Here is a 26,391-nt window from a genome sequence, read left to right as displayed (position 1 = left end):
GTCTGTGTGTAATGACTCTATATAATATATAGGAATAGATCCCTCTGTGTGTAATGACTCTATATAATATATAAGAATATATCCCTCTGTGTAATGACTCTGTATAATATATAGGAATAGATCCCTCTGTGTGTAATAACTCTATATAATATATAGGAATAGATCTTACATAGGAATACAATATATATTTTTTTCTGTTACGTTATATATTATGTATAATATATAATTAATAATTATATAATATAATATAGTATTTTATAGTATTAATTATTATTATTATTATTATTATTAGTCCATATTTTTTTACTAGTTTGAACCTATTAATATTTTTTTTATCCTTTGGACAACCCCTTTAAGTTTCTGAAATTACATAATATATATATATTTTTTTTAAAAAAATAGAATTATTATAGTAATAAGTTTTCTAATTCGCAGCTGGCTTTTGAGCCCATTAGGATCCGGTACATCATAGTCTAGGATTTTGTTTGTCTTTCTTTGCAAAAATGACTTACCAGCCAGAAAAAACCTCTCTAATATCCAAAAGAAGTGGCTTTCATATAATGAACATCATAAACTATAGCACAAGGCGCAGCCCGTGCAGATCCAGGAAAAAAACAAACACACATTTATCCGCGTTGTTCCACCATAAATTCCCGAATATCCGCTGTGTACATTTCATTTCTATTACAGGGAGCGTTCGGTGAATTGCTCGGTTAATTACATAGACGAATTGCTTTCAACATTTGCACAGAGACTATGTCCAACTCATTAAACCCATCAATGGCTGGAACCAATAAGTGAAAATACGGTGCTAATTAAAAAACAAACAACAAACAATTTAATCTTTTTGGTTTAATTTTCAAAGCAAAAGATTCCATTTAAAATCTTAAATGGTAAAATTTATCCATGCCCCGGACCATTTTAAGACACTGAATTGAAAATTATGGATAGTAAAGTTGTTGATTAATTAAATATAGAAGTGCGGCACTCCTTATATTATATAAGGTGCCTGGATAGGGTCCTACCCCGTATCAAAATGTTCCAAAAAAATCCGGCACTCAAATTAATTGAAATTAAATTATTTTTTTTTATTTTTCAAATTTTTCAACAGGCAATTTTGTGTTTTCAAAAAAACGTTTCGGTCAAAGGACCTTCATCAGGTTTTTTTACACAAAGCTTGTAAGGTAGTGTGGATAAGCTACGATTTAGATAAGAAACTGCCTCTCCGGGTCTGTAACACATGCATAACAGACCCGGAGAGGCAGTTTCTTATCTAAATCGTAGCTTATCCACACTACCTTACAAGCTTTGTGTAAAAAAAAAACCTGATGAAGGTCCTTTGACCGAAACGTTGTTTTGAAAACACAAAAATGCTTGTTGAAAAATAAAAAAATTAATTTCATTTCAATTAATTTCAGTGTCGGATTTTTTTGGAACACAAAGTTGTTGATTAGTTGCAATAGATCATGGATGGAAAAAGGTGTTGACGTTGTAGTTTAACAACACAAACCTCTTTCTTTTTGAAGAGGCCCAAAAAGGATTAATCAAACTTTGACTATCCTCTATTACTGTATCTCATATAGGAATACATTGACCAGTGGGGTACATTGTGCTCAAAGGGAAAGTGAGTCAACGTCTTCCTTCCAATTATACAGAACATGTCCTACTCCACTTCTAGTTGCACCATAAACCCTTCAACACTTCTTGAGCTCTTGCGGTTTGGTCCTCATCAAAGCTAAGAGGTTCCTCAGGTTGGCCGTTCTTCTCTACCGGCAGTGCGTGTCCGAAGGTCTTGAGCTTCCTATCCATTTGTCTTGCCATCCAATTTATTAATATTACGCCTTTTCATTGATATCATAGGCTTGATGTTGCCACTGAGTTCCCATCCATTCAGTGGTGTAACTAGTGTTCGATGATCCCTGGTGCAAAATTTGGACCTGCCCCCCCACTTATGTTGGTCAGATGTATATATGTATATGTATGTATGCATTTATCATTCTAAATCCAATAAAGACATACAAGTATCCTTCCCCCAAATTATGTAGTAATGTCCCCCATCCTGGGCTCCTCCCTCGTAGATATGTCCCCTATTCTGGTATATATGCCCCTATCCTGGTAAGTATGTCCCCCATCCTAGCATATATATCCCCCATCCTAGTATCTATGTTCCCCAATCTAGCCCACCTCCTGGTGTATATATAACCCCTTACTGGTAAAAATGTCCCCATCCTGGTTTTATATGTCTCAAACCTGGGTCCCTCCTGGTATATACTATCCCCCTCCTGATATCTACTGTCCTCCTCCTGTGCCCCTCCTGGTATATACTGTCCCTCTCCTGTTATCTACTGTGCCCCTCATGGTGCCCTCCTGGTGAATACTGTCCCCCTGATGGGCCCCTCCTGGTATATACTGTTCCCTTCCTGGTATATACTGTCCCCTTCCTGATATCTACTGCCCCCCCTCCTGGGGCCATCCTGGTATATACTGTTCATCTCCTGGTATCTACTGTCCTCCTCCTGGGGCCATCCTGGTATATACTGTCCCCCTCCTGGTATCTACTGTCCTCCTCCTGGAGCCCTCCTGGTATATACTGTCCCCTTCCTGGCATCTAATGTGCCCTTCATGGGGTCCTCCTGGTGTATACTGTCCCCCTGCTGGGCCGCTCCTGCTTTATACTGTCCCCTTCCTGGTATATATGTCCCATCCTGGTAAATATGCCTCTGTTCTGTCTAATGCAAAAAAAAAAATCAACATTGTACTTGTGGCGTCCCTGAGGCTTCCGTCGCCACAGGTCATTGCACCCCATCCAGCGGTGTGATGCCCCATTCTGGGTGAGGAAAGGAGTGAACTCCGGTCCCCTGGTAAATCCACACTACACCCGTTGCTAGGAACACACTGGGACCAGGGAAAGTGGCAGAAAACCCTCCCATGCTGCATGCTAGGAGGGGTCGTAAGACCCATCCCTGCTCCTATAGGGTAGAACAGGGCAACTGGGGAGGTGGGAGGAGCCATCTGAGAGCAGTCAAAGAGAGGAAGGTCAAGTTTTAGTCAGAGAACGAGAGAGAGTGGGGAAGGAGGAGGAGGCCTGCTGGAGGCAGGCAAGGAGGAGAAGAGAAAGGAAAGAAAGCTCCAAGTCAGTCAGGAGCTGAAAGGAAAGAAAGAGACGCTTCCTGGTTAAGATCCTGGGACTCAGAGGGTCCAGGTGACACCAAGCAGAGAACAGAAGGGGTCCCAGGGCCACGGGTAGCTGTAGAGCTGCGGTGGCCTGTTCCACAAGAACATCGGTGGAGGGATCAAGCTGCAACAGGGGACGGTCCCTAGAAACCGGAGGAGTGCAAAATCATCTCCAGACAGTAAAAACCGAGGCCCAGGGAATGTTGTAAACTCCCTGGGCCACAGCCCACAGCAGTACCTCTAGAAAAGGGATAATCAGCTGACAGGTGACTCCCCAGCCTGGAGGCTGTTGTGGAGGCCAAGCCAGGTTCAACCTACCAAGGCAAGGCTAAGGAAGACAGCTGAAGGCAGAGACACTTAAGAGAAGGGTACCGGCTTTTACTCTCAGAATCACCCAGAAACGGCGGAGGTCCCTGACAGTGGTCCCAGCAGTCCAAGGGTCCCTGCAGGACTGTGACAAGAATTGTGAGTAAAGAACTTGAAACTGTACCCTTGAAGTTGCCTCTGTTATTTCATCTGCATAGACACTCACAAGCACCAACTGTGCCCCGGGGCATTGCTCCACCTGTGGGGAGTAGTACCACCACTGCTGCCATATCATCCCCCGGAGGCCTCATACAGCAGCGGCGGCTTATTAGCCGCATACCACAGGTGGAGTCATGAACACAAACTTTATTCACCAAGCCACAGATTATACTGACACCCACCAGGGCCACGGAGCCGGGCCCAGCCACCACTGACTACCACCGGACTAGTCCGGCCCGGCACCGGGTGTCCCACAGCCCTGGGGTGGGCGAGTCATACTCACCGTCCCTGGTTCCGACACCGAGCAGCGTCTTCCTGTGTAGCCTGTGCACAGTGGCCAGCAGCTTTCATCAGTGTCCATGTTATTGTAATGCATGATGTCATTGCCATGCACTGCCCTCAGTCACTAGGACACAGTTGAAAGCCGCCACCTTCTGTTTGGCCGGCAGCATGTATCGCAGTACAGGGACCCAACGGTTCTCTGCACTGCGATGCATTTCAGCTGGATGTGCAGCCTCAGATGCACATCCAGCTGAAGTAGGAGCTGGAGCCAGTGGGCCCCCCCTGAATCCCCGAGCCCGGTCGTGGTTACGATCCCTGCGACCGTGATTGTTCCTCCCCTGCTTCCATTCTTCATCTACTCAACAGTTTGATTTTTTTGCAACAGAGGTAGAGAAAAGCGGGGTTTACACACCGATGCTAGCGATGCCGAGCGCGATAGCACCCGCCCCCATCCTGTGTGCGATATCTGGTGATCGAACATTATCGCTACGGCAGCTTCACATGCACATACCTGGTCGTCGACGTCGCGGTGACTGCCGAACAATCCCTCCCTCAAGGGGGAGGTACGTTCGGCGTCACCGCGGCATCACTAAGCGGCCGGCAAATAGAAACGGAGGGGCGGAGATGAACGGGGCGTAACATCCCGCCCACCTCTTCCTTCCGCATTGCCGGTGGAGGCAGGTAAGGAGATGTTCCTCGCTCCTGCAGTGTCACATACAGCGATGTGTGCTGCCGCAGGAACGACAAACAACATCGCTACTTACCTGAAAACGATTTTTTGTTTCAGGACGACCTCTCCGCGGCAAACAATTTTGGCCGATTTTGCGATCATTTAAGGTCGCTCATAAGTTTCACACACTGCGATATTGTTAATGACGCCGGATGTGCGTCACAAACACCGTGACCCCGACGATAATTCATTAACGATATCGTAGCGTGTAAACGCCGCTAAACTCTACATATTAGTATGACCATTGCATTAGTTACCGCTTTGGACAATGTTAAAGTTGAAGTTGGCGCATCTTTTTGTAACTATTGCATTTATTCTATATGATTATTTACTTATGTATCAAGTGAAGTTTACCTTCTAATTACAGATAAAAAGACCTGCAGCCCGCACGAGTATCAGTGCAAAAATAAGAATTGTATCCCCGATCACTGGCGATGTGATGGGCAGAACGATTGCGGTGATAACTCAGATGAAGAGTCCTGCAGTAAGTGAATTCCTTGTTCTAGTCTCAAAATTTTTTAAATACTAATGGTTCTTTTATTGAGTTGAATAGTGAAGGTAGTTCCTTACCGATCAAGCATCCATGGCTTATCCTAAGATTTGGCCATCCCTATTGAAGTATGGGACAACCCCTTTAAATTAATTATCATTTTTGGGGGTACCGTAGACCCTGTACCTATGGCAATCCTTGTGTTAATTTGTCAGATCATCAATTTTGGGCACTTACTGTAAGTGATACATTGTTTCCTTCGTGAGAACCATGTTTTTACGGATCTTCTGTAGTTTTTTCGGAATAAGTTAGAAATACATAACAAAATACTCCACTTAGGGACTTTCACCATTAACACCCTCTGCCCACCCCCAAAAAAAAAACAAAAAAAAAAACAACTAATTTTGACTGATTCTAAAAAGGACAAACTCATCACAAACTCTGATTAACTTTCCTGCGAAAGGGATAACTTGTCGAAATTAGTGAACCTCATCCGGTGGATGATATAAGGTGATGGATAGATATTGCTCACCTCTTTGGGTTTTTTGACACCCAAAACTGAGCATATTCTTATCTATTAATGTGGTACGCCTGATGAAGAAGAAGGTTAAGCTGCGAAACGCGTAAAGAATAATCCATTTTGCCATATTGCCTTCCTGGACTCCTGAGTGAAAAGCAGCACAGACCAATACTTCGATTCCTCTACCAATTTAAAATAGGATTTGTAATAATGGATAAAACAGAAGAAGAACTGTGAATTCAGCTCTGGAGTCTATTACAAGTTGAAACGTATTAAAAAGGGGAGACACAGCGCAATATAATCTTATCCAGTGGATGGCATAAGGTGCTGGATAGGAATTGCTCACCTTTGGGTTGTTTAAACTCAAAACTAAGGATATTATTTTCTATTAATGTGGTTCTACTGATGAAGAAGCTGTTTAAGCTGCGAAACACGTAGAGGTAAACCATTTTACTGTATTGCTTTCCTAGACTCCTGAATTAAAAGCAACATGGACTGTTACTCCCATTCCTCCACTAAGTTAAAATAGGATAAATAGTAATGAATCACACAAAGGAAGAACTATGAATGCTGCTCTGGAGTCTATTACAAGTTGAAACTTAATAAAAAGGGGAGACACAGCTTAATAGGGTCTTATTCGATGGATAACATAAGGTGATTGAAAGAAATTGCTAACCTGTTGGGCTGTTGAAGCCCAAAGCTCAGGATATTATCTATTAATGTGGTTCTCCTGGTGAAGAAGCTGTTTAACCTGTGAAACACATAGAGTTAAAACATTTTACCGTATTGGTTTTCTAGACTCCTGAATTAACAGCAGCACAAACTTCTACTCCCTTTTCTCCGCTAAGATGAAACAAGATCAGTAGTACACAGAAGAAGAACTATGACTGCAGCTATAGAGTCTTTTATAAGTTGAAGCTTAATAAAAAGGGAGACACAGAAAATAGGGTCTTATCCGATGGATAATATAAGGTGATAGATGAGAATTGCTCACCTGTTTGGGTTGTAATGTGGTTTTCCTGATGAAGATGCTGGTTAAGCTGCGAAACCATATAGAATAAACCATTTTACCATATTGCCTTTCTGGACTCCTGAATTAACAGCAGCGCAGACGTCTACTCCCATTCCTCCACTGAGATGAAATAGGATCAGTAGTAATTCATTACACAGAAGAAGAACTTTGAATGCAGCTCTGGAGTCTATTACAAGATAAAACAATAAAAAAAGGAGACTCAGCGGAATAGGGTCTTATCCGGTGGATTAGAAAAGGTGATGGCTAAGATTTGCTCACTGGTTTGGATTGTTTAAACTCAAAACTGAGGATATTCTTATCTATTAATGTGGCTCCTGATGAAGAAGCTGGTTAAGTTGCGAAACCGTAGAGAATAAGCCATTTTACCATATTGCCTTTCCGGACTCCTGAATTAAAAGCAGGATAGACTACTACTTCTATTCCTCCTCTAAGTTAAATCAGTATCAGTAGTAATGGATTACATAGAAGAACTATGAATACAGCTCTGCAGTCTATTACAAGTTAAAACTTAATAACAAAGGGAGACACAGAGCAGCAGGGTCTTATCTGGTAGATAACATAAGGTGATTGAAAGTAATTATTGGATTGCTTAAACTCAAAACTGAGGATATTCTTATCTGTTAATGGGGTTGTCCTGATGAAGCTAGTTAAGCTGTGAAACAAGTTAAAACTTAATAACAAGGGGAGACACAGCTCAACAGGGGCTTATCTGGTAGATAAAATAAGATGATTGAAAGTAATTATTGGATTGTTTAAATTCAAAACTGAGGATATTCTTATCTAGTAATGTGGTGCTCCTGATGAAGCTGGTTAAGCTGTGAAATGCATAGAGAATAAACCATTTTACCATATTGCCTTACTGGAATCCTGAATTAACAGCAGGTCAGACTACTACTCCTATTCTTCCACTAAGTTGAAACAGGATCAGTAGTAACGGATTACACAGAAGAAGAACTATGAATGCAGCTCTGGAGTCTATTACAAGTTGAAACCTAATAACAAGGGAATACTCAGCACAATAGGGTCGTATCCGGTAGATAACTTAAGGTAATGATAGATAAGTATTGCTCACCTGTTTGGGTTGCTTAAACACAAAACCGAGGATATTCTTATCTATTAGTGTGGTTCTCTTGATGAAGAAGCTGGTTAAGCTGTGAAACGCTTAGAGAATAAACATTTGAAACTTAATAAAAATGGGAGACACAGTGCAATAGGGGCTTATCTGGTGGATAACATAAGTTGATTGAAAGGAATTGCTCACCTGTTTGGGTTGTTTAAACCCAAAACTGAGGATATTCTTATCTATTAATGTGGTTCTCCTGATGAAGCTAGTTAAGCTGCGAAACGCTTAGAGAATAAACCATTTGAAACTTAATAAAAATGGTAGACAGTGCAATAGGGGCTCATCTGGTGCATAACATAAGTTGATTGAAAGGATTTGCTCACCTGTTTGGGTTGTTTAAACTCAAAACTGAGGATATTCTTATCTATTAATGTGGTTCTCCTGATGAAGCTAGTTAAGCTGCGAAACGCTTAGAGAATAAACCATTTGAAACTTAATAAAAATGGTAGACAGTGCAATAGGGGCTCATCTGGTGCATAACATAAGTTGATTGAAAGGATTTGCTCACCTGTTTGGGTTGTTTAAACTCAAAACTGAGGATATTCTTATCTATTAATGTGGTTCTCCTGATGAAGCTAGTTAAGCTGTGAAACGCTTAGAGAATAAACCATTTGAAACGTAATAAAAATGGTAGACAGTGCAATAGGGGCTCATCTGGTGCATAACATAAGTTGATTGAAAGGATTTGCTCACCTGTTTGGATTGTTTAAACCCAAAACTGAGGATCTTCTTATCTATTAATGTGGTTCTCCTGATGAAGCTAGTTAAGCTGCGAAACGCATAGAGAATAAACCATTTTACCATATTGTCTTCCTGGAATTCTGAACTAAAAGCAGCATAGACTACTACTACTATTCCTCTTCTAATCAGTATCACTAGTAATGGATTACACAGAAGAAGGGGTAATCCCAAAAAAGTGTACCTTTAAAATACTCAGTGTTTTCGCTTCTTCAGATCATTTACGTGACCCTTGGAGGAATCCAATGCAGTTATTCTTCGGAGAGGAGTCCTACATGAGTGCTTGTCTCCTAATTACATACGGGGTGCATGCACTTGTACATAGGGGGTGTAATATATATTATTTCCTTATCATTTTTACCTGTCTGATGGAATCCATTTGACAAGTTTTATTATACCGAGCTGTTATTTGGTGGTGAAGAAAAGCAATATACACAACATTAGAGGCTTTTCTTCAATGGTCGCCTTTCTCTTTGATTGCACTCAGTTCCTTTTGATAATTACATGTTGATTCTCGGGAATAAGATTCCGGTATTGACAGTCGGGGGGGGGGGGGATAATGCGATTCCTGGAGAGCCCGGCTGGTATTTGTCTTGTATATGACCTTTTTAGAAAGGCATAAATAACACCACGTCAAACAATTATAATTATTTGCCTGTCTCTGTATATTACATACCGGCTGAATAATGGAGAATATATACAATTGATGCTGTGTCCAGATATTTATAGGTATCTGTGGATCTATCACGCATTCATTATTCTACATAAGCTCATTTGTAAAGTCAAAGGATCATTTTTTTTTAATTTGCCGTAATCGCAGGGGAAAAGTATCACCGTATTCGAGTTTAAGGGAATATATTCAAAGGGGTATCCTCCATGTGCTATGACAGCGATCATTGTATTCCCCGAGAAAGTGCTAAAGGGGTTGTCCAGAATTAAAAGAAAATTCCAGAAATTGGACCACTAAAATATCAATAGGCCGGTCATGGGATTGTAACTCATCCCCATTAAGGGTTAATTAAGAAGGTTGATGTCACGCTAGATATAGGGAGGTACCAAGTGAATGTCAAAAAGAAAGGGAAACCCTATGTCTAGGAAAGGGGGAGAGGGTGACCCCTGACCAAGCCTATCGCTGGGCCCTGGGTTCCTTCACCACCCTAGATAGGTTCCACACCTATGCGCCAAGACGGATACCTGACCCTAGGCTGATCCTCATCTGGGCTTAGGTAGGGAGTGGATGGGATGAGCTCTTCATCAACCCCACTAGACCCTAAAGGACACCCAGGGATAACAAACAGGGGGAAAACCATAAACAACTTATCTCTAGTTGTCTCTGGGAGAGAAGCTGCAACAACCACCAAGATTCTCCTGATGTATGCAAGCCGGCTGCTTGCACTGAAGACTTAATAAAGATGCATCTCCGAGTAATAGGAAGTGAAGGTATATATAGACAAGGAAAGTACTGATGAACAGCAGCTGACAGGCTGAACAACACCCCAGGGTTCTAAAGGGAAGAGGATAAAAACAAAGCAGGAATGATAGAAGGTCAGGGATCAGTTTGTGCAACCAAATGCTCTGATTTTCTAAAGCCAAACACCAAAGGACTGTTCGTCACCTGTGAGACACCCGTAACAGTTGAGCTGCCATACCAACAAAGTCCATAGACCATGCTCGGGTGCACAGTACTCGTAACTAGTGATGAGCGAGCACTACCATGCTCGGGTGCACAGTACTCGTAACTAGTGATGATCGGGCACTGCCATGCTCAGGTGCTCGGTACTCGTAACTAGTGATGAGCGGGCACTACCATGCTCAGGTGCTCGGTACTCGTAACTAGTGATGAGCGAGCACTACCATGCTCGGGTGCTCAGTACTCGTAACTAGTGATGAGCGAGCACTACCATGCTCGGGTGCTCAGTACTCGTAACTAGTGATGATCGGGCACTACCATGCTCAGGTGCTCGGTACTCGTAACTAGTGATGAGCGAGCACTACCATGCTTGGGTGCTTAGTACTCGTAACTAGTGATGGATGAGTGCTACCATGCTCGGGTGCTCAGTACTGGTAACTAGTGATGAGCGGGCACTACCATGCTCAGGTGCTCAGTACTCGTAACTAATGATGAGCGAGCACTACCATGCTCGGGTGCTTAGTACTCGTAACTAGTGATGAGCGGGCACTACCATGCTCAGGTGCTCGGTACTCGTAACTAGTGATGAGCGAGCACTACCATGCTCGGGTGCTCAGTACTCGTAACTAGTGATGAGCGAGCACTACCATGCTCGGGTGCTCAGTACTCGTAACTAGTGATGATCGGGCACTACCATGCTCAGGTGCTCGGTACTCGTAACTAGTGATGAGCGAGCACTACCATGCTTGGGTGCTTAGTACTCGTAACTAGTGATGGATGAGTGCTACCATGCTCGGGTGCTCAGTACTGGTAACTAGTGATGAGCGGGCACTACCATGCTCAGGTGCTCAGTACTCGTAACTAATGATGAGCGAGCACTACCATGCTCGGGTGCTTAGTACTCGTAACTAGTGATGAGTGAGCACTACCATGCTCGGGTGCTTAGTACTCGTAACTAGTGATGAGCGGGCACTACCATGCTCGGGTGCTCAGTACTCGTAACTAGTGATGAGCGGGCACTACCATGCTCGGGTGCTCGGTACTTGGTAGTGCATAGTAGTGTCCGCTCATCACTAGTCCTCTTTAATTATATTGTATGCTCAATGTTAGAGATCCTTTTTCAATCCTAAGTTACTGTAATACATCATCCTCACATACGTATAAACGCTGTTAATGTTACAGAACCTCAGACTTGTGCATTGAAAGAGTTTCTCTGCGGTAACGGTGACTGCATTTCGGCCAGGTTTTGGTGCGATGGAGAATACGACTGCGCAGATGGAACAGATGAGGTAACCCTGATATTATGTATGTTTTTTTTTTCTATAAGAATTAATCTGTAGTAGAAAATTATCAAGAAGTCCTGTAATGATAGATAGGATTTCCTTTTGGCCTGAAAAATCCTAGGATGACTGACTTTGAAAAAGAAAGCACAATTTTGTGATACGCTGTCGGGATATATATATATATATATATATATATATGTATATATATATATATATATATATGTATATATACATACACTACAGACCGAAAGTTTGGACACACCTTCTCATTCAAAGAGTTTTCTTTATTTTCATGACTATGAAAATTGTAGATTCACATTGAAGGCATCAAAACTATGAATTAACACATGTGGAATGAAATACTTAAGAAAAAAAGTGTGAAACAACTGATAATATGTCTTATATTCTAGGTTCTTCAGAGTAGCCACCTTTTGCTTTGATTACTACTTTGCACACTCTTGGCATTCTCTTGATGAGCTTCAAGAGGTAGTCACCGGAAATGGTTTCCCAACAGTCTTGAAGGAGTTCCCAGAGATGCTTAGCACTTGTTGGCCCTTTTGCCTTCACTCTGCAGTCCAGCTCACCCCAAACCATCTCGATTGGGTTCAGGTCTTGTGACTGTGGAGGCCAGGTCATCTGGCGTAGCACCCCATCACTCTCCTTCTTAGTCATATAGCCTTTACACAGCCTGGAGGTGTGTTTGGGGTCATTGTCCTGTTGAAAAATAAATGATGGTCCAACTAAACGCAAACCGGATGGAATAGCACGCCGCTGCAAGATGCTGTGGTAGCCATGCTGGTTCTGTATGCCTTCAATTTTGAATAAATCCCCAACAGTGTCACCAGCAAAGCACCCCCACACCATCACACCTCCTCCTCCATGCTTCACGGTGGGAACCAGCCATGTAGAGTCCATCCGTTCACCTTTTCTACAAAGACACGGTGGTTGGATCCAAATATCTCAAATTTGGGCTCATCAGACCAAAGCACAGATTTCCACTGGTCTAATGTCCATTCCTTGTGTTCTTTAGCCCAAACAAGTCTCTTCTGCTTGTTGCCTGTCCTTAGCAGTGGTTTCCTAGCAGCTTTTTTACCATGAAGGCCTGCTGCACAAAGCCTCCTCTTAACAGCTGTTCCTGAGAAGGTGTGTCCAAACTTTTGGTCTGTACTGTGTGTGTGTGTGTGTATATATATATATATATATATATATACTATATGTGCCTATATGTGAATTTCAGTCTGTATTGGGTTTTACAAATATGTCATAATAAAATTTTGTGAAAATCTAAGATTGGACCTATCTGTTGATTGCAAGCTAGTATAGATAAAAGATAAGATAGACGGACAGATTCTGACGAGTGTCTCCTTTTTCTTGTCTACTTTGTGGCTGGGCTCCCCTGTATTTTGCGGTCCCCTGTCCTTCTGCATTGACATTGCTTGACCTAGGAGGCACCGCACACTCTTTATTTTTTATTCTTGAATTTGCTACTTCTATTATATTTTTTTTATCTAACTTTACATAAAACTTTTTTTTTTTTTTGCAACTTAGAATATTATTGAAAGTCTACAGAAAATTCAAATATGTTCCTCTAAAAAGGCTCCAGAGAACGGTGAACTAGATTGCAAAAATTGAAATATGGCACTTCAATTCCGTCCTCTCATTTCATTGCAAATAAAGCATGGCCTTGAGCTGGGTTTCTATTTTTCTTTTACCTGAGAGAAAAAAAAAATAAAAGAAGAAAAAAATCCTTATTTTCCATCAAAGCAGACAAAGAAGCGGTTTATTACCAGCGAGCAATGGTCACATTTAGATGTTTCTTGCTTCACAATCTGATTGAGTAAATCCTATAGAATGACGGAATGTCCATTAAATGCGGATACATAGAAAACTAAAAGTTCTCGTGGCGCCTTTCTTTTACAGATTGTAACCGATTCCTGAGAACGTCGGGGAAATGATCTACTTTAAACAATAAATAAAGTTAAAAAAGAGTTACACAAATTTTATACTTTGTTGTCACCCACATAACAGGAGCCGGGGCGGCTACACAGATAAATGGCTACCAAGAGTGCAGCGGAAAGTGTTCAATATGCGAATAGTCTGTTAAGAGAGGTAGAGAATAGGGAAGCAGAAATCCTACAAGTCTATATCAACCTTTCCAAGGCCCTTCCCACATGACTTAGGATATGAAGCCCAACTACAAGCCTCATTTCTAATTATCTGTTTGGTGTTTTTGCTTCTCATCAGTGCAAAGAGATTCAAAGTTTACTCATTCAGCCAACGAAGTCTCCTGCTTTGCACTGATGAAGGGCAAACACCCTTAAATATGTTTCTGGAAATGGAGGTTCTGGTTTGGCTTCTTATCCTAAGGCACGCTTCTAGGGCCTTTAAAGGGAAGATATTGACTTATAAGATTGGTTCTTCCAATAGATGGCACTTGTAACGCTCACAGCCAGTGTAGGGGCAGCAAGCACAGTGGGACCTGGGCTTACCCTTTAGTGAGAAGGGCTTAACTAAATGCCCACGGCGAGGTGAATGCCAGGTACCATTCCCATGGCAGTGACTGGGACTGTGACAGCTGACCCCCAGGACAGAAGATAGACTCTGGTAAAGGATCAGGTGCAGGCAGGTATAGGTGGGTTGGCTGAGGCAGACAAGCGGGTGGGTATGGACAGGTATGGAGGGCATGGCAGAGACAGATAGGTATGAGAAGGCAGGTACCGGTGACAGACACAGGGATAATAAGACAGGAGGTTGGGACCTAACAACTAACTAGCAAACTGGTAGTCAAACTATGGACAGACACACAGGCACCTCCCCTAATGGGAGGGTGTTTTAAATACGTAGTGCCTCTCAGCCATAGAACAGGGCCCTTCTGGAGCAGTATGGAGGGCACGGCAGGGACAGATAGGTATGGAAAGGCAGGTACAGGTGATGGACACAGGGAAAACTGGATAGGAGGTCTGGACCTGAGGACAAACTAGTAAACTAGTAGGCAAACTAGCTACGGACAGACACACAGGCACCTCCCCTAATGGGAGGGTGCCTTAAATACATAGTGCCTCTCAGCCATAGGACATGACCCTTCCGGCGCGGTAAGTCGGCATCCCTGCAGGGATGCCGGAGCTACAGCACTAAAGATGCAATTTTCTTCCCCTTTGAATTGACTATTTGCATACTTTGCCAAGAAGAAATTTTACCTCTTAGAAATGTTTAAATTCCAGCACCTAAAATGAATTAAAAAGTGCAACGCGTGAAATCAACTTTTGGAAACACATCTGAAATCATATGCATCACTCTCATCTTGTGCCTTGATAAGGTGCCTATTGTTCTAGAGAACCCTTTAAGAAATTTGCTAACGTTTTCTAAAATTTTAGCTTGATATTGTAACTTCACCGTAAAGCTCCACCTCTACTTTTTGCTCTTTTTAATATTTTTTTATAAACTTACTGAATTATATTCTTATCTTTCTGTATGGGTAGAGAAATTGTGAGAATGGCTGCTCCAAGGACCAGTTCCAGTGTGCCACGGGTCAGTGCATACCATCCAAATGGAAATGTGATGGACACGAGGACTGCAAAACTGGAGACGATGAAAAAAATTGTGAACCAGGTATTCAAAAATGTTACAATGTTTACAGAATATTAATATATGTAATACATAAAAATATATCGATATCAGTGGTCTAACACGAGTCCTAATACAAAATCTGCAAATATGCCGTCCATCTTACCGCGTGCTATTTATAATGCTGATGTCTTTTTAGGTGACAAAAGGACCATTAGGACACTTTAGACACTAAAGGCCGCTTTACACGCTTCGATATCGGTACCGATATCGCTAGCGTGGGTACCCACCCCCATCGGTTGTGCGAAATGGGCAAATCGCTGCCCGTGCCGCACAACATCGCCCAGACCCGTCACACTACTTACCTGCCTACTGACGTCGCTGTGACCAGCGAACCGCCTCCTTTCTAAGGGGGCGGTTTGTTCAGCGTCACAGCGACGTCACAGCTGCGTCACTGAACCGCCGCCCAACGAAGCGGAGGGGTGGAAATGAGCGGGACGTAACATCCCGCCCACCTCCTTCCTTCCACATTGCGGGCGGGATGTAGGTAAGGAGAGTTTCCTTGTTCCTGCGGTGTCACACGGAGCGATGTGTGCTGCCGCAGGAACGAGGAACAACATCCTTACTGCTGCAGCAACGATATTCGAGAATGGACCCCCATGTCACCGATGAGCGATTTTGCACGTTTTTGCAACGATGCAAAATCGCTCAAAGGTGTCACACGCAACGGCATCGCTAAAGCGACCGGATGTGCGTCACAAATTCCGTGACCCCAACGAGATCGCTTGAGCGATGTTGCAGCGTGTAAAGCGGCCTTTACAGCAGTCCAAATAAGTATTGAGACGTCACCGATTTTCTAAGTAAATACATTTCTAAAGGTGCTATTGACATGAATTTCTCACCAGATGTCTTTAACAACCCATCCAATCCACACAGGCAAATAAATCAAACCATAGATGTCCATAAATTATGTGTAATAATGAGATATTACACCGGTAAAACGTATTTAACACGCTTTATGAAATTTAATTAACACTTTGTACATTTATTGGTGATGAAGCTTCCAGACGCCTCCTGTATGGAGACACTAGTCACCTGCATTGCTCAGGTGGATTTTGGCTTTTCTTCCACACAAACACGCTGCACATCCTGCAGGACCCGTGGCCTCCTTCTATGAACTCTGCGCTTTAGTTCCTTTCTTGCTTTCTAATTACTGATATATCTCATGTGGTGTCATGACTTCTCATAGCTTGTTGCACCTTTTTTTGTCAGCACGTGTTCAATACTTTTTTCCTGTGTTATTTTTCATTATTACACATGACCAAATTAATGCACATCTACAGTTTAATTTCTTTGCCTGTGTGGAATGGATGGGCTGTGTGACGGGGTCCTGCTCCCATATCACACAATCAACAGAGCAAGAAATGGCGGTACAATCTAAAGAGCATTTATTCCAAGCACATCCATAACATAATCCACAAAAAACGAGGGTAAAATTAGTAAAGAAAACATGAATATAGTCCAAAAAGCAATAAATAAATGTCCAGGTCTCTCTGAGAAGACACACCTACAGCCCAGAGGTTCAATCTTCGTCCTTCAAGTTCTCCAAGCAGACTGACAAATCTCCCAGGTAAGCAGAGAGTTTAGGTGGATCTCACGCCCCCTCCCTCGACTTAGGAACAAAAGCCTGGCAGGGGAGGGATTAAACCTGCAAACAGGACAATGTACACACAAGGAATACAAATAATGGACAGTGAACCACACCTAAACATTAACCCACACAAAATGGTACATGACCCACAATATCCCACCATCACCGGTTGTTACTGACATCTGGTGAGAATTTCATGTCATTAGCACCTTTAGGAATATATATACTTAGAAGATTGGTAACGTGTTTAATACTTGACACAAGTTTTGTCATGGTAGCGGTTTAGTATTAAAACGTTATAAAATCAATATGCATTTAAAGTGCAGACTTTAAGCTTTAATTTGAGGGTATTCAAATCTTAATTTCAGGAAGGGTTTAGAAATGCAGCTGTTTAATGTAGAACTGCCTCTTTTAAAAGGGACCAAAAGTAATTAGACAGTTATCATGGGGGCTTCCCTCATTAATCCATCATTATTTAGGCAGGTATAAGGTCTGGAGCTGATTCCAGGTGCAGAATTTCCATTTGGAAGCTGTTGTTGTGAACCCATGTCATGTGGTCAAAGAAGCTCCTAAGAATATCATTAGGCTGAAAAAAAAGATGAAATCTATCAGAGAGATGGCAGAAATGTCAGGAGCGGCAACATCAACAGTTTGGTACATTCTGCAAAAAAGTGCACTGGTGAGCAGGAAACTCAAATAGCCCTAGACATACATAGAAGACAACAGTGGTGGATGATCGCAGAATCTTTTCCATGGTGAAGAAAACAACTTTCATAACATTCACCCAAGTAAAGAAAACTCTCCCGGACGTCGTTGTTTCAGTCCAGCATGAAGAGAAGACTTCATGAAAGCAAATACAGGGGGCTCTCCACACCTTTTAACGGCCTGACAAATGGGTAGGCCAGATTAAATTTACAAAAACAAATATCTGTAGAAGTCAGTACAGTTCTGGAAAGGTATTCTTAGGACAGCTGAAACTAAAGGCCCATTTACACACAACGATATCGCTAACGAGATATCGTCGGGGTCACAGTGTTGGTGACGCACATCCGGCCTCGTTAGCGATGTCGTTGTGTGGGACACCTTTTTGCGATCAGTAACAATCGCAAAAAGGTGTCAAATCGTTCGTCGTGTCCACGTCGTTAATTTTTAAAAAATCGTTCCTCGTTTGGAACGCATGTTGTTTGTCCTTCCCAAGGCAGCACACATCGCTATGTGTGACACCGCAGGAACGAGGAACAATATCATACCTGCGGCCGCCGGCAATGAGGAATGAAGGAGGTGGGCGGGATGTTCCTGTCTCTCATCTCCGCCCCTCCGCTTCTGTTGGGCGGCCGCTTAGTGACACCGCTGTGACGCCGCACGAACCTCCCCCTTAAAGGAGAGATTGTTCAGTAGCCACGTCGGTGAACAGGTAATTGCATGTGACGCTGCCGTAGCGATATTGTTTGCTACGGCAGCGAACGCCCTGTGACGCGCAACTGACGTGGGCGGGTGTTATCGCTCGCGACATCACTAGCGATGCCGCAGCGTGTAAAGCCCGCTTTAGTTCAACCTATAGCAGAATGTTGAGAGGAAGAAAGATTGGAGAAAGATCCACCAACCAGCCACTATTGAAGTCAGCTGTAGTAAAGGCCAGCAAAGCCTCCCAAAGGAGAAAACCCAGCGATTGGCAATGTTTAATGGCTTCCAGACTCCAGGCGTCATTGCCGCAAAGGATTCTCTGCAAAGTATTCAAAATGACCATTTTATTTAAGGTAAAGTAAATCTGGATAATTACTTTTGATCCTCTGAAATGAGGCCGCTTTGCAGAAAAATGACTGAAATTCGTAAACATTTCATGATATTTTTGTTCAGCTCCTTTAGTTAAACCTTAAAGCCTCCAATTCAATTGCATCTGACTTGTTTCAGCTTGAAAAAATAGACCCTCACTTATAAGATTCTCCTAGAAAATGAACAACAGTTTAAGGGGCACTTTGCACACTACGACATCGCAAGCCGATGCTGCGATGCTGTGCGCGATAGTCCCCGCCCCCGTCGCAGCTGCAATATCATGGTGATAGCTGCCATAGCGAACATTATCGCTACGGCAGCTTCACATGCACTCACCTGCCCTGCGGCGTCGCTCTGGCCGGCAAACCACCTCCTTATTAAGGGGGTGGGTCGTGCGACGTCATAGCGACATCACACGGCAGGCGGTCAATAGAAGCGGAGGGGCGGAGATGAGCGGGACGTAAACATCCCACCCACCTCCTTCCTTCTGCATAGCCGGCCAGGACGCAGGTAGGAGATGTTCCTTGCTCCTGCGGCTTCACACACAGCGATGTGCGCTGCCGCAGGAACGAGGAACAACATCGTAACATCGGTATCTCCCAATTAATGGAAATGACCGACGCTACACCAATGATACGATTACGACGCTTTTGCGCTCGTTAATTGTATCATAAAGGATTTACACACTACGATGTCGACAGCGACGCCGGATGTGCGTCACTTTCGATTTGACCCCACCAACATCGCACCTGCGATGTCGTAGTGTGCAAAGTGCCCCTAAGACTGTGACCCCGATTCATCAGGACTGGCATTCTGTGTGTCAATCTTTCACTGAAGTAAATTCAATGAAATTTATTATGAGAAGTGCGCCTCTTAACGATTTTGGCTTCCAATTGTCTCCAATTGGGGACTCAAATACTTTTGCGTCCTACTTTGTGGCCCTTTTGTAGCTTAAGTTACTCCGAATTTGTTGGCCATGTTCAACAATGCCTCTTCTCAGGAAATCATTGTATACTTTTCAAAAAGTTGTCAGACGGTGTAAAAAGGCCAAAAGTAGCAACATTTTAAGCGTTTTTTTACGCCTGAACACACGTGTAAACGACTTGATGAAGCGACCCCTCCATCCTTCACTTCTTTGTGTAATGTTCTTTTCACTGACATCAGCGACAGATATTACAACCATCAAAGAGTTTACAAACACGGCTCTCGAGAGGCTATCCAAAGTCTCGAAGGTATTAAACACTTGTGTCAAGCACTCTCGTCTTTATCGCATCCTTTATCATCTGTTCTCACAGCCACAGCTTGGCTAATTAAGCATCATTAATAGTAACCTTCACCACGGATAAGTATTTTATAGAAGAAGGCACAACTCTCTACAACCATGTTGTAGTATTTTTTCCCAGTGGAATCTCAAGTGTCGCTAAGTTCAGAGATCAGACATCAGTCATAAAGAAAATATTGCATTGTGGAAAAAGTCTTTCTCTACTCGAATTTACAAGCTTGCACATTTCTTATGGATTTATTCAGAAAATATATATTTTTTTTTACTTTGCTAAACGGGGGTCTAGTAAGGCACAGTGGCCTAACGTGTGGCACAAAATGTGCCACTATTTTGGCTCATCTTAATAGGTTGTGTTAACATCTTTTATTGCAGACTTAAAAATTAATATCACTCGGATGTCACCCGTGTTTCATTGAAGTGTGTCCGTCTCTTACTCTTTAATGGGCAGAAAACACAATTTGTTCATTTATTTCCATGGAAGAAAAACGGATTCTACAATTATAGAAAAATGCAACTCTAAGGGGTACTTTGCACATTGCAACATTGCTACTGCGATATCGTCGGGGTCAAATCGAAAGTGACGCACATCCGGCGCTGGTAACGACGTTGCAATGTGTAAAGCCTAGATGCGCCGATAAACGATCGCAAAAGCGTCGTAAATCGGTGATCTGTGTAGTCTCGGTCATTTTCATAATGTCGCCCCTAGAGGAGATACGATGTTGTTCCTCGGTCCTGCGGCAGCACACATCGGTGTGTGTGAAGCCGCAGGAGCGAGGAACATCTCCTTACCTGCCTCCGCCGGCTATGCAGAAGGAAGGAGGTGGGCGGGATGTTTACGTCCCACTCATCTCTGCCCCTGCGCTTCTATCGGCCGCCTGCCGCGTGATGTCGCTGTGACGCTGCACGGAACGCCCACTTAGGAAGGAGGCGGGTCGCCGGCTAGAGCGACGTCGCAGGGCAGGTAAGTGCGTGTGAAGCTGCCATAGCGATAATGTTCGCTACGGCAGCTATCACAAGATATCGCATGTGCGACGGTGGCGGGTACTATCACGCTCGACATTGCTAGCCGATGCTAGCGATGTCGCAGTGTGCAAAGTACCCCTAAGGCAAGAAATGGATAAAAATCAGATACCGGACACTGATGAAAAAATAAACTTTTCTTTCTTTTTTGTGAATGGTCTTGCACTAGACAGTCCAAAGATGCAGTAAATGTATCAAGCAGTATGAATGACTGTGATTTATGAGGTTGAAAGGTTAAAGTTTCTTCTTGTGGAAAGTAATAAGTTGGTATGGGAGATCTTATAGGACAGGCAATGTTCCATTTGGGGATTTTGAAATGCAAGTAGCCACCTATTCAAATTAGGAACCCTAAAAGTCAAAATCGATCCCTTAACAGGCCTTGCCAAATAACTTAGGAGAAGAAGCCATACCAGAAATTCCATTTGTAAACCTATGTATTGGGTTGTTTGCTACTCATCAGTGCAAAGCAGGAAATGTGGTTTGGCTGGATGACAGACTTCTGATAGGAGTCTAAATGGTAATGTTTCTTTGAGTTCTTTTAGTACAGAATTTCAAGATGGCGTAGGGACACTTTTACACCATGTAATACTCCCCTGGAAATTTGAGTATGCAAGTAGCCTCTTCAGAAAGGAAGCGAGCAGGAATTCTTGTGCCACCTATTGAAAATAGCAATTCTAAAAGTCACTATCAACCTTTTACAGAGCCTTGCCAAATGACTTAGGATAAGAAGCCATTCCGGAAATTCCATTTGTAAACCTATGTATTGGGGTGTTTGCCCCTTATCAGTACAAAGCAGAAGAACTGGTTTGGCTGGGTGAGAGGGGTCTAATTGCTAACATTTCTTCTAATATTGAATTCAAAATGGCGTAAGGATACGTATAGGCCATGCAGTACTCCTCTGGCAATTTGAGTATGCAAGTAGCCTCTTCAGAAAGGAAGAGGACAGGAAGTTTTGTACCACTTTTTGAAAATAGCCATCCTGAAAGTCACTATAAACCTTTTAGAGAGCCTTGCCTCATTTCAAAGTATATGACACCAAACCAGAAATCCCATTTGTAAATATGTGTATTGGGGTGTTTGCCCCTCATCAGTGCAAAGCAGGAGAACTAATTTGGCTGGGTTAGAGGCCTCTGAAAGGGATCTAACTGACAATATTTCTTCTTATAGAGAATAACAAGTCGATATGGGGAAACCTATAAGCCATGCAATACTCCCTTGGGAATTTGAGTATGCAAGAAGCCTCTTCAGACAAATAAAGGACAAAACATTTTCTGCCAAATTTTGAAAATTACAATCCTGAAAGTCACTATTGACTATTGAGAGCCTTGCCATATTACGTAGGGTAAGAAGCCATACCAGAAATCCATTTCCAGACACATGTTTTGGGATGTTTGCCCCTCATCAGTGCAAAGCTGAAACACTGTTTTCTCATCCTATATCACGAAGCAAAGCCTTTTAAAGGGTCAATATTGACTTTTAGGATTACTTCTTCCTATAGGTGACACTAGAGTTCCTATTCTCTTCCTCTCTCCTTGCATATGATTTTTGGAACATTTTAAGACTGTAGGTGTACACAGAATTAGACAGGATTGATAAGCGTGCCTGATTGCTTCAGTAATGTGCTCTGAGACATATCCCTGGAAGAAATTTTGATCGAATCAAGAAAAATACTTTTCAACTTTCAAAAACAAATTACATTTAGAAGTTTTCTTGTTGAAGGCTGAGTTCAGAGCTAAGTAACGGCATGTCTGTTTTATATGTAAATATAATACCATTAGTGGTAATGTTTTTTTGCAGTTGAATGAAGTTTACTTCCTTTTTTTAAAAAAAAAGTTTTACAAAACAGCTCATTATAGGATAGATTTCATTACTGCATTAGTTTTCTTCTTACTTACCATGTAAGTAAAACTCTGCATTGTCTTTACTGAGTTTCATATTTTATGTATTGTTAGATTTAAAAGGGATTTCCAACATTTTCCAGCTTTTAAAATTCTTTCAAAATGCTTCAATTTCCTGTTCCACTCTTTTGTTGTGTTTTTTTTCGAAATCTCTGTTTTTGCATTTCCAGATTTTTATAGCACCACATTCTGCGCATGCGCCAAGAAAATTAAGCTTCTTTACAGGCGCATGCGCAGATTAAGCTTAGCTTCTCTTCAGGCACATCTGCCATTCAATGGATCCAAATTCACATTTGATGTCCTGTACTTTGCCCAGACATAAAGAGAAGACTGTCCTCTACATTATAAATTAAGGGATATGTCATGAATACCCCTTGAAACAAAGTTGTAGCTGATGAAGCATTGGACTTCTGCAAACTAAAATTTAGCTGTAATCATGTTGTAGACATAAACTTATAAATAGAGATGAGCGGTTCCGTGGAGGTTCGGTTCGCTGGCCACTAACGAGCCGAGCCTCCACTGGTTAGAGCTTGACCCGAACCCAAGATCAAGTAACTGATTGGCAGTTTGAGTCTGCGCCCACATACAGCCAGCCATAAACAGATCACTTCTGGGGGGAAGGGTGGATGGGCTTTTTCAGACAATTTTTTGGGTTGCATACTATTGTAATCACGCCGATGTTACCCCCAGTGTGAGCCATTCAAACACTGCGAGCGGCTCACACAGGGCTGAGCACCGAGTGTACCTGAGCACAGCGTTGGTCGCACGAGTGAAGTTCGCATGTAAAGCATCTGAGTCCCAAACCCGAACCTTGATTATTTTAAGTTGGTTGATGATTTGAAAACCGAACCTCAGGTTCGCTCATCCATAACTATGACCATTTTTGGTTCCATACCTTTGTTACTTTTTTACACCTCTGTGAAGATTGGCTTGTTCAAGGCTACTTATTGACCACAGTGATCCTCCAGTATGAGACTGTGGAATATCAGAACCCATTCGGCTAACACAGCAGTATGTTTTTGTTCCAGATTAGCCCATCAAAAGTGATAAAATAGTTTGAGTAGTTGAATAATCAAATTTTGACATTCACCTCTCTCGGGTTGTCATGGATCATCCAATACTTCTTAATATCATCACATTGTACATCTATCTTCTCTTACAGCTTCACCGACCTGTTCTTCCACTGAGTACGTTTGTGACAGTGGTGGCTGCATCTCGGCTTACCTAAGGTGCAATGGTGAATATGACTGTGCCGATGGCTCCGATGAGGTAAGAAGGTCCATCCCTGTATTGGTAACATTGATTTCAGTGAGTCTAAGGGTCAAGTGATTCTAGTGTAATTTACAAGAATATATACTATCTTTTGGCAATTGATAAGTATAACGTCTGTCAGAGGACGAAGGCTCAAAATGCTAAACCAGACAGACTTGGAGCTAGGCCGGCCTTCACCCTTGTACAGGGATCTGCTGTTACAATGGTGTCCACTGGATCGCGTCCACGGAAGTGCTGTAGGGAAACAGCAGTGAAAGAAGTCAAAATAGCCATGTAAGAACCAGACGGGTAGTCAAGGCCCAAAACATACAATATTTAAGAAATAAGATGTGGTCAAAGAGGAATTCAACAAGCAAGCAGGAGCAGATAGAACAGGAAAAAAGAAGAATAGAGAAACTCTAGCTGGCAGTGAGAGTCAGAGGTTCAGGGGGTTTAAATAGATGAACGCCCTGGCCCAGGCTCACAGAATGGAGCCACAAGTTGACCCCATACCTCCCTGACTGATAAGCACCAACAGATCCAGTTGTGTTCTTAGCCCACAACACAATTGTGGAACCTTCCAGCAACTGAAGTGGGAAAACAGGGACAAGCACTGACTTGAATGTCACAATAAGAAATTCTGAAACTCTAAAGTTATTCCTAGAGCATGGAAGACCTCTTGTCGATCCACAAGATCTTTCGCCTATTTGGGCTACTTATTCTTGCTACATGCTGAAAATGTAGAGATTAATTAGTATATGTTCATCAGTCAAGAAGTATTTCTGGGAACGGTGCTGAAGTCAGGGATGTGTTACTCGCAGATATTTCTGCAAATTCATCTTGATACTTTACCCTTATGCACAGTATGGTTTGATTGTCTTCCATTACAGGTGGATGAGATTTTTCTTCTTTTTAATTGTTATGCTATTGTCACAGTTCAGACTCAACTTTTTTTCTTCTTTTTTTTCTACTTAGGTTGACTGTGTGACCGACTGTAAAGAAAACCAGTTCCGATGTCGAAATAAGGCTTATTGTATCCCAGTCCGGTGGCTCTGCGATGGCATCCATGACTGTGTAGATGGCAGCGATGAAGATAACTGTGAGAGAGGTTAGACAGTCTTATTCCCCACCCTAAAATTAAATCCGCACTTGTGTATCTCATTTTCTTTGTCTGCTCTGATAAACTAGTAACACCCTTGTGCACGATCAGGCTGATAAATGCAGTGCTGTGGGACTGTGGCATGGACCGTCGCGACCCATCTTCATCTGCTTAAAACGACAGGACTTTTCTTTCGTAAAACACTGTTTTCCCTCGGCCTTATTTAGTGGATTTATGTATTTATGGCTTTTTGATGAGAGCAGCACGATAAGGCTCATCAGGGAAAGTCATTGTGCAGTTTTTGAAATACGTTGTTACATCGAAAAATTCATACACTACATTACAATGTGTGCTTATAGAGCGTGATGCCATAAAGATGGCCTACAGTTGTATCTTTTCTCGAGGATATGCAAAAACGGAGAGTTCTTGGCGGGTAATTCCCAACATTAAGAGTTATTTAAGGGTAGGTGATAACTTGTGGATCCATGGAGGTCCCGTCTGGAAAACCTCCATCGAGCTTGAAGGCAGAGCTCTGGAATTCCTACTGGATTCATTCCTTCTTTACGGGAATTGGTGCATTGTTCGGCTTTTTTTCTGTAGTTCCACTGAAAATTAATCTATTGATGGCACAAAGCACTTAATTCTGACAAGGCATTTCAGAACTTTATTTTTTGGGTTAAGTGGGAATCCTATTCATTTTTTTCATAAATCAATTTTTATTAAGTTTTTCAAAAGTAAGTTTCAAAGACATAACAATTTATAAAAGGCTTCTAGTCCTGAGAAAATGTTAAGAAGAAAAGATAGCACAGTTCCGTTACAGTCCCGCTCAAGTACATAATAGAGGGAACCAACAATCTCAGCACAAACCCACAAATTACACATAGGCAATATAGAGCAAAAACAAACAACAACGGTTACGATAAAGCCGAAAATGGAACTTATGAAAGAAAAGAAAGAGACAAGGAAGAATAGAGAAGAAGGGGAAAGAAGAGGATAGAAACAAGAGGAGGGGAAAGGGGAAGCTAGGTATCTTTCTTGCCCTGATCAGATCAGACAAGCCAGGCAGAGAACTGAGGACCATCTTTGAATGAAGACCAGGAGAACCAAATGTTTGCATGTTGGTACCAAGAATCGTAGTCATGTGACATAAGGGATTCCATACATTCCAGGTGGTTCAACTCCGATTACAACTTATGGAAGAAAGTAAGAAAGAGAGAATGAAGAAGAGGATAAGAACAAGAGGAGGGAGGAGGGGAGGCTAGGTATCTTTCTTGCCATGATCAGATCAAACAAGTGAGGCAGAGAACTGAAAACCATCTTTGAAT

At 42.5% G+C, this 26,391-nt stretch overlaps 1 protein-coding gene across 5 annotated transcripts in view; it reads left to right on the top strand.

The window, feature by feature from the left end:
* LRP1B (LDL receptor related protein 1B) overlaps window positions 1-26,391 on the top strand; it is a 2,012,817-nt gene that overhangs the window by 1,837,881 nt on the left and 148,545 nt on the right. For all 5 annotated transcript variants that reach the window (XM_075317168.1, XM_075317164.1, XM_075317167.1 and 2 more), the window contains exons 67-71: window positions 5,079-5,195; window positions 11,428-11,534; window positions 15,008-15,137; window positions 23,879-23,985; window positions 24,943-25,075. In XM_075317168.1, coding sequence (XP_075173283.1) covers window positions 5,079-5,195; window positions 11,428-11,534; window positions 15,008-15,137; window positions 23,879-23,985; window positions 24,943-25,075 — 594 coding nt within the window. The remainder of the gene's footprint in view (window positions 1-5,078; window positions 5,196-11,427; window positions 11,535-15,007; window positions 15,138-23,878; window positions 23,986-24,942; window positions 25,076-26,391) is intronic.

Source organism: Anomaloglossus baeobatrachus, chromosome 7 (genome assembly GCF_048569485.1).
Source record: "Anomaloglossus baeobatrachus isolate aAnoBae1 chromosome 7, aAnoBae1.hap1, whole genome shotgun sequence".
Lineage (NCBI taxonomy): Eukaryota > Metazoa > Chordata > Amphibia > Anura > Aromobatidae > Anomaloglossus > Anomaloglossus baeobatrachus.
Note: the sequence above shows the minus strand (reverse complement) of the source record. Positions and strands in the feature narration are given on the sequence as shown.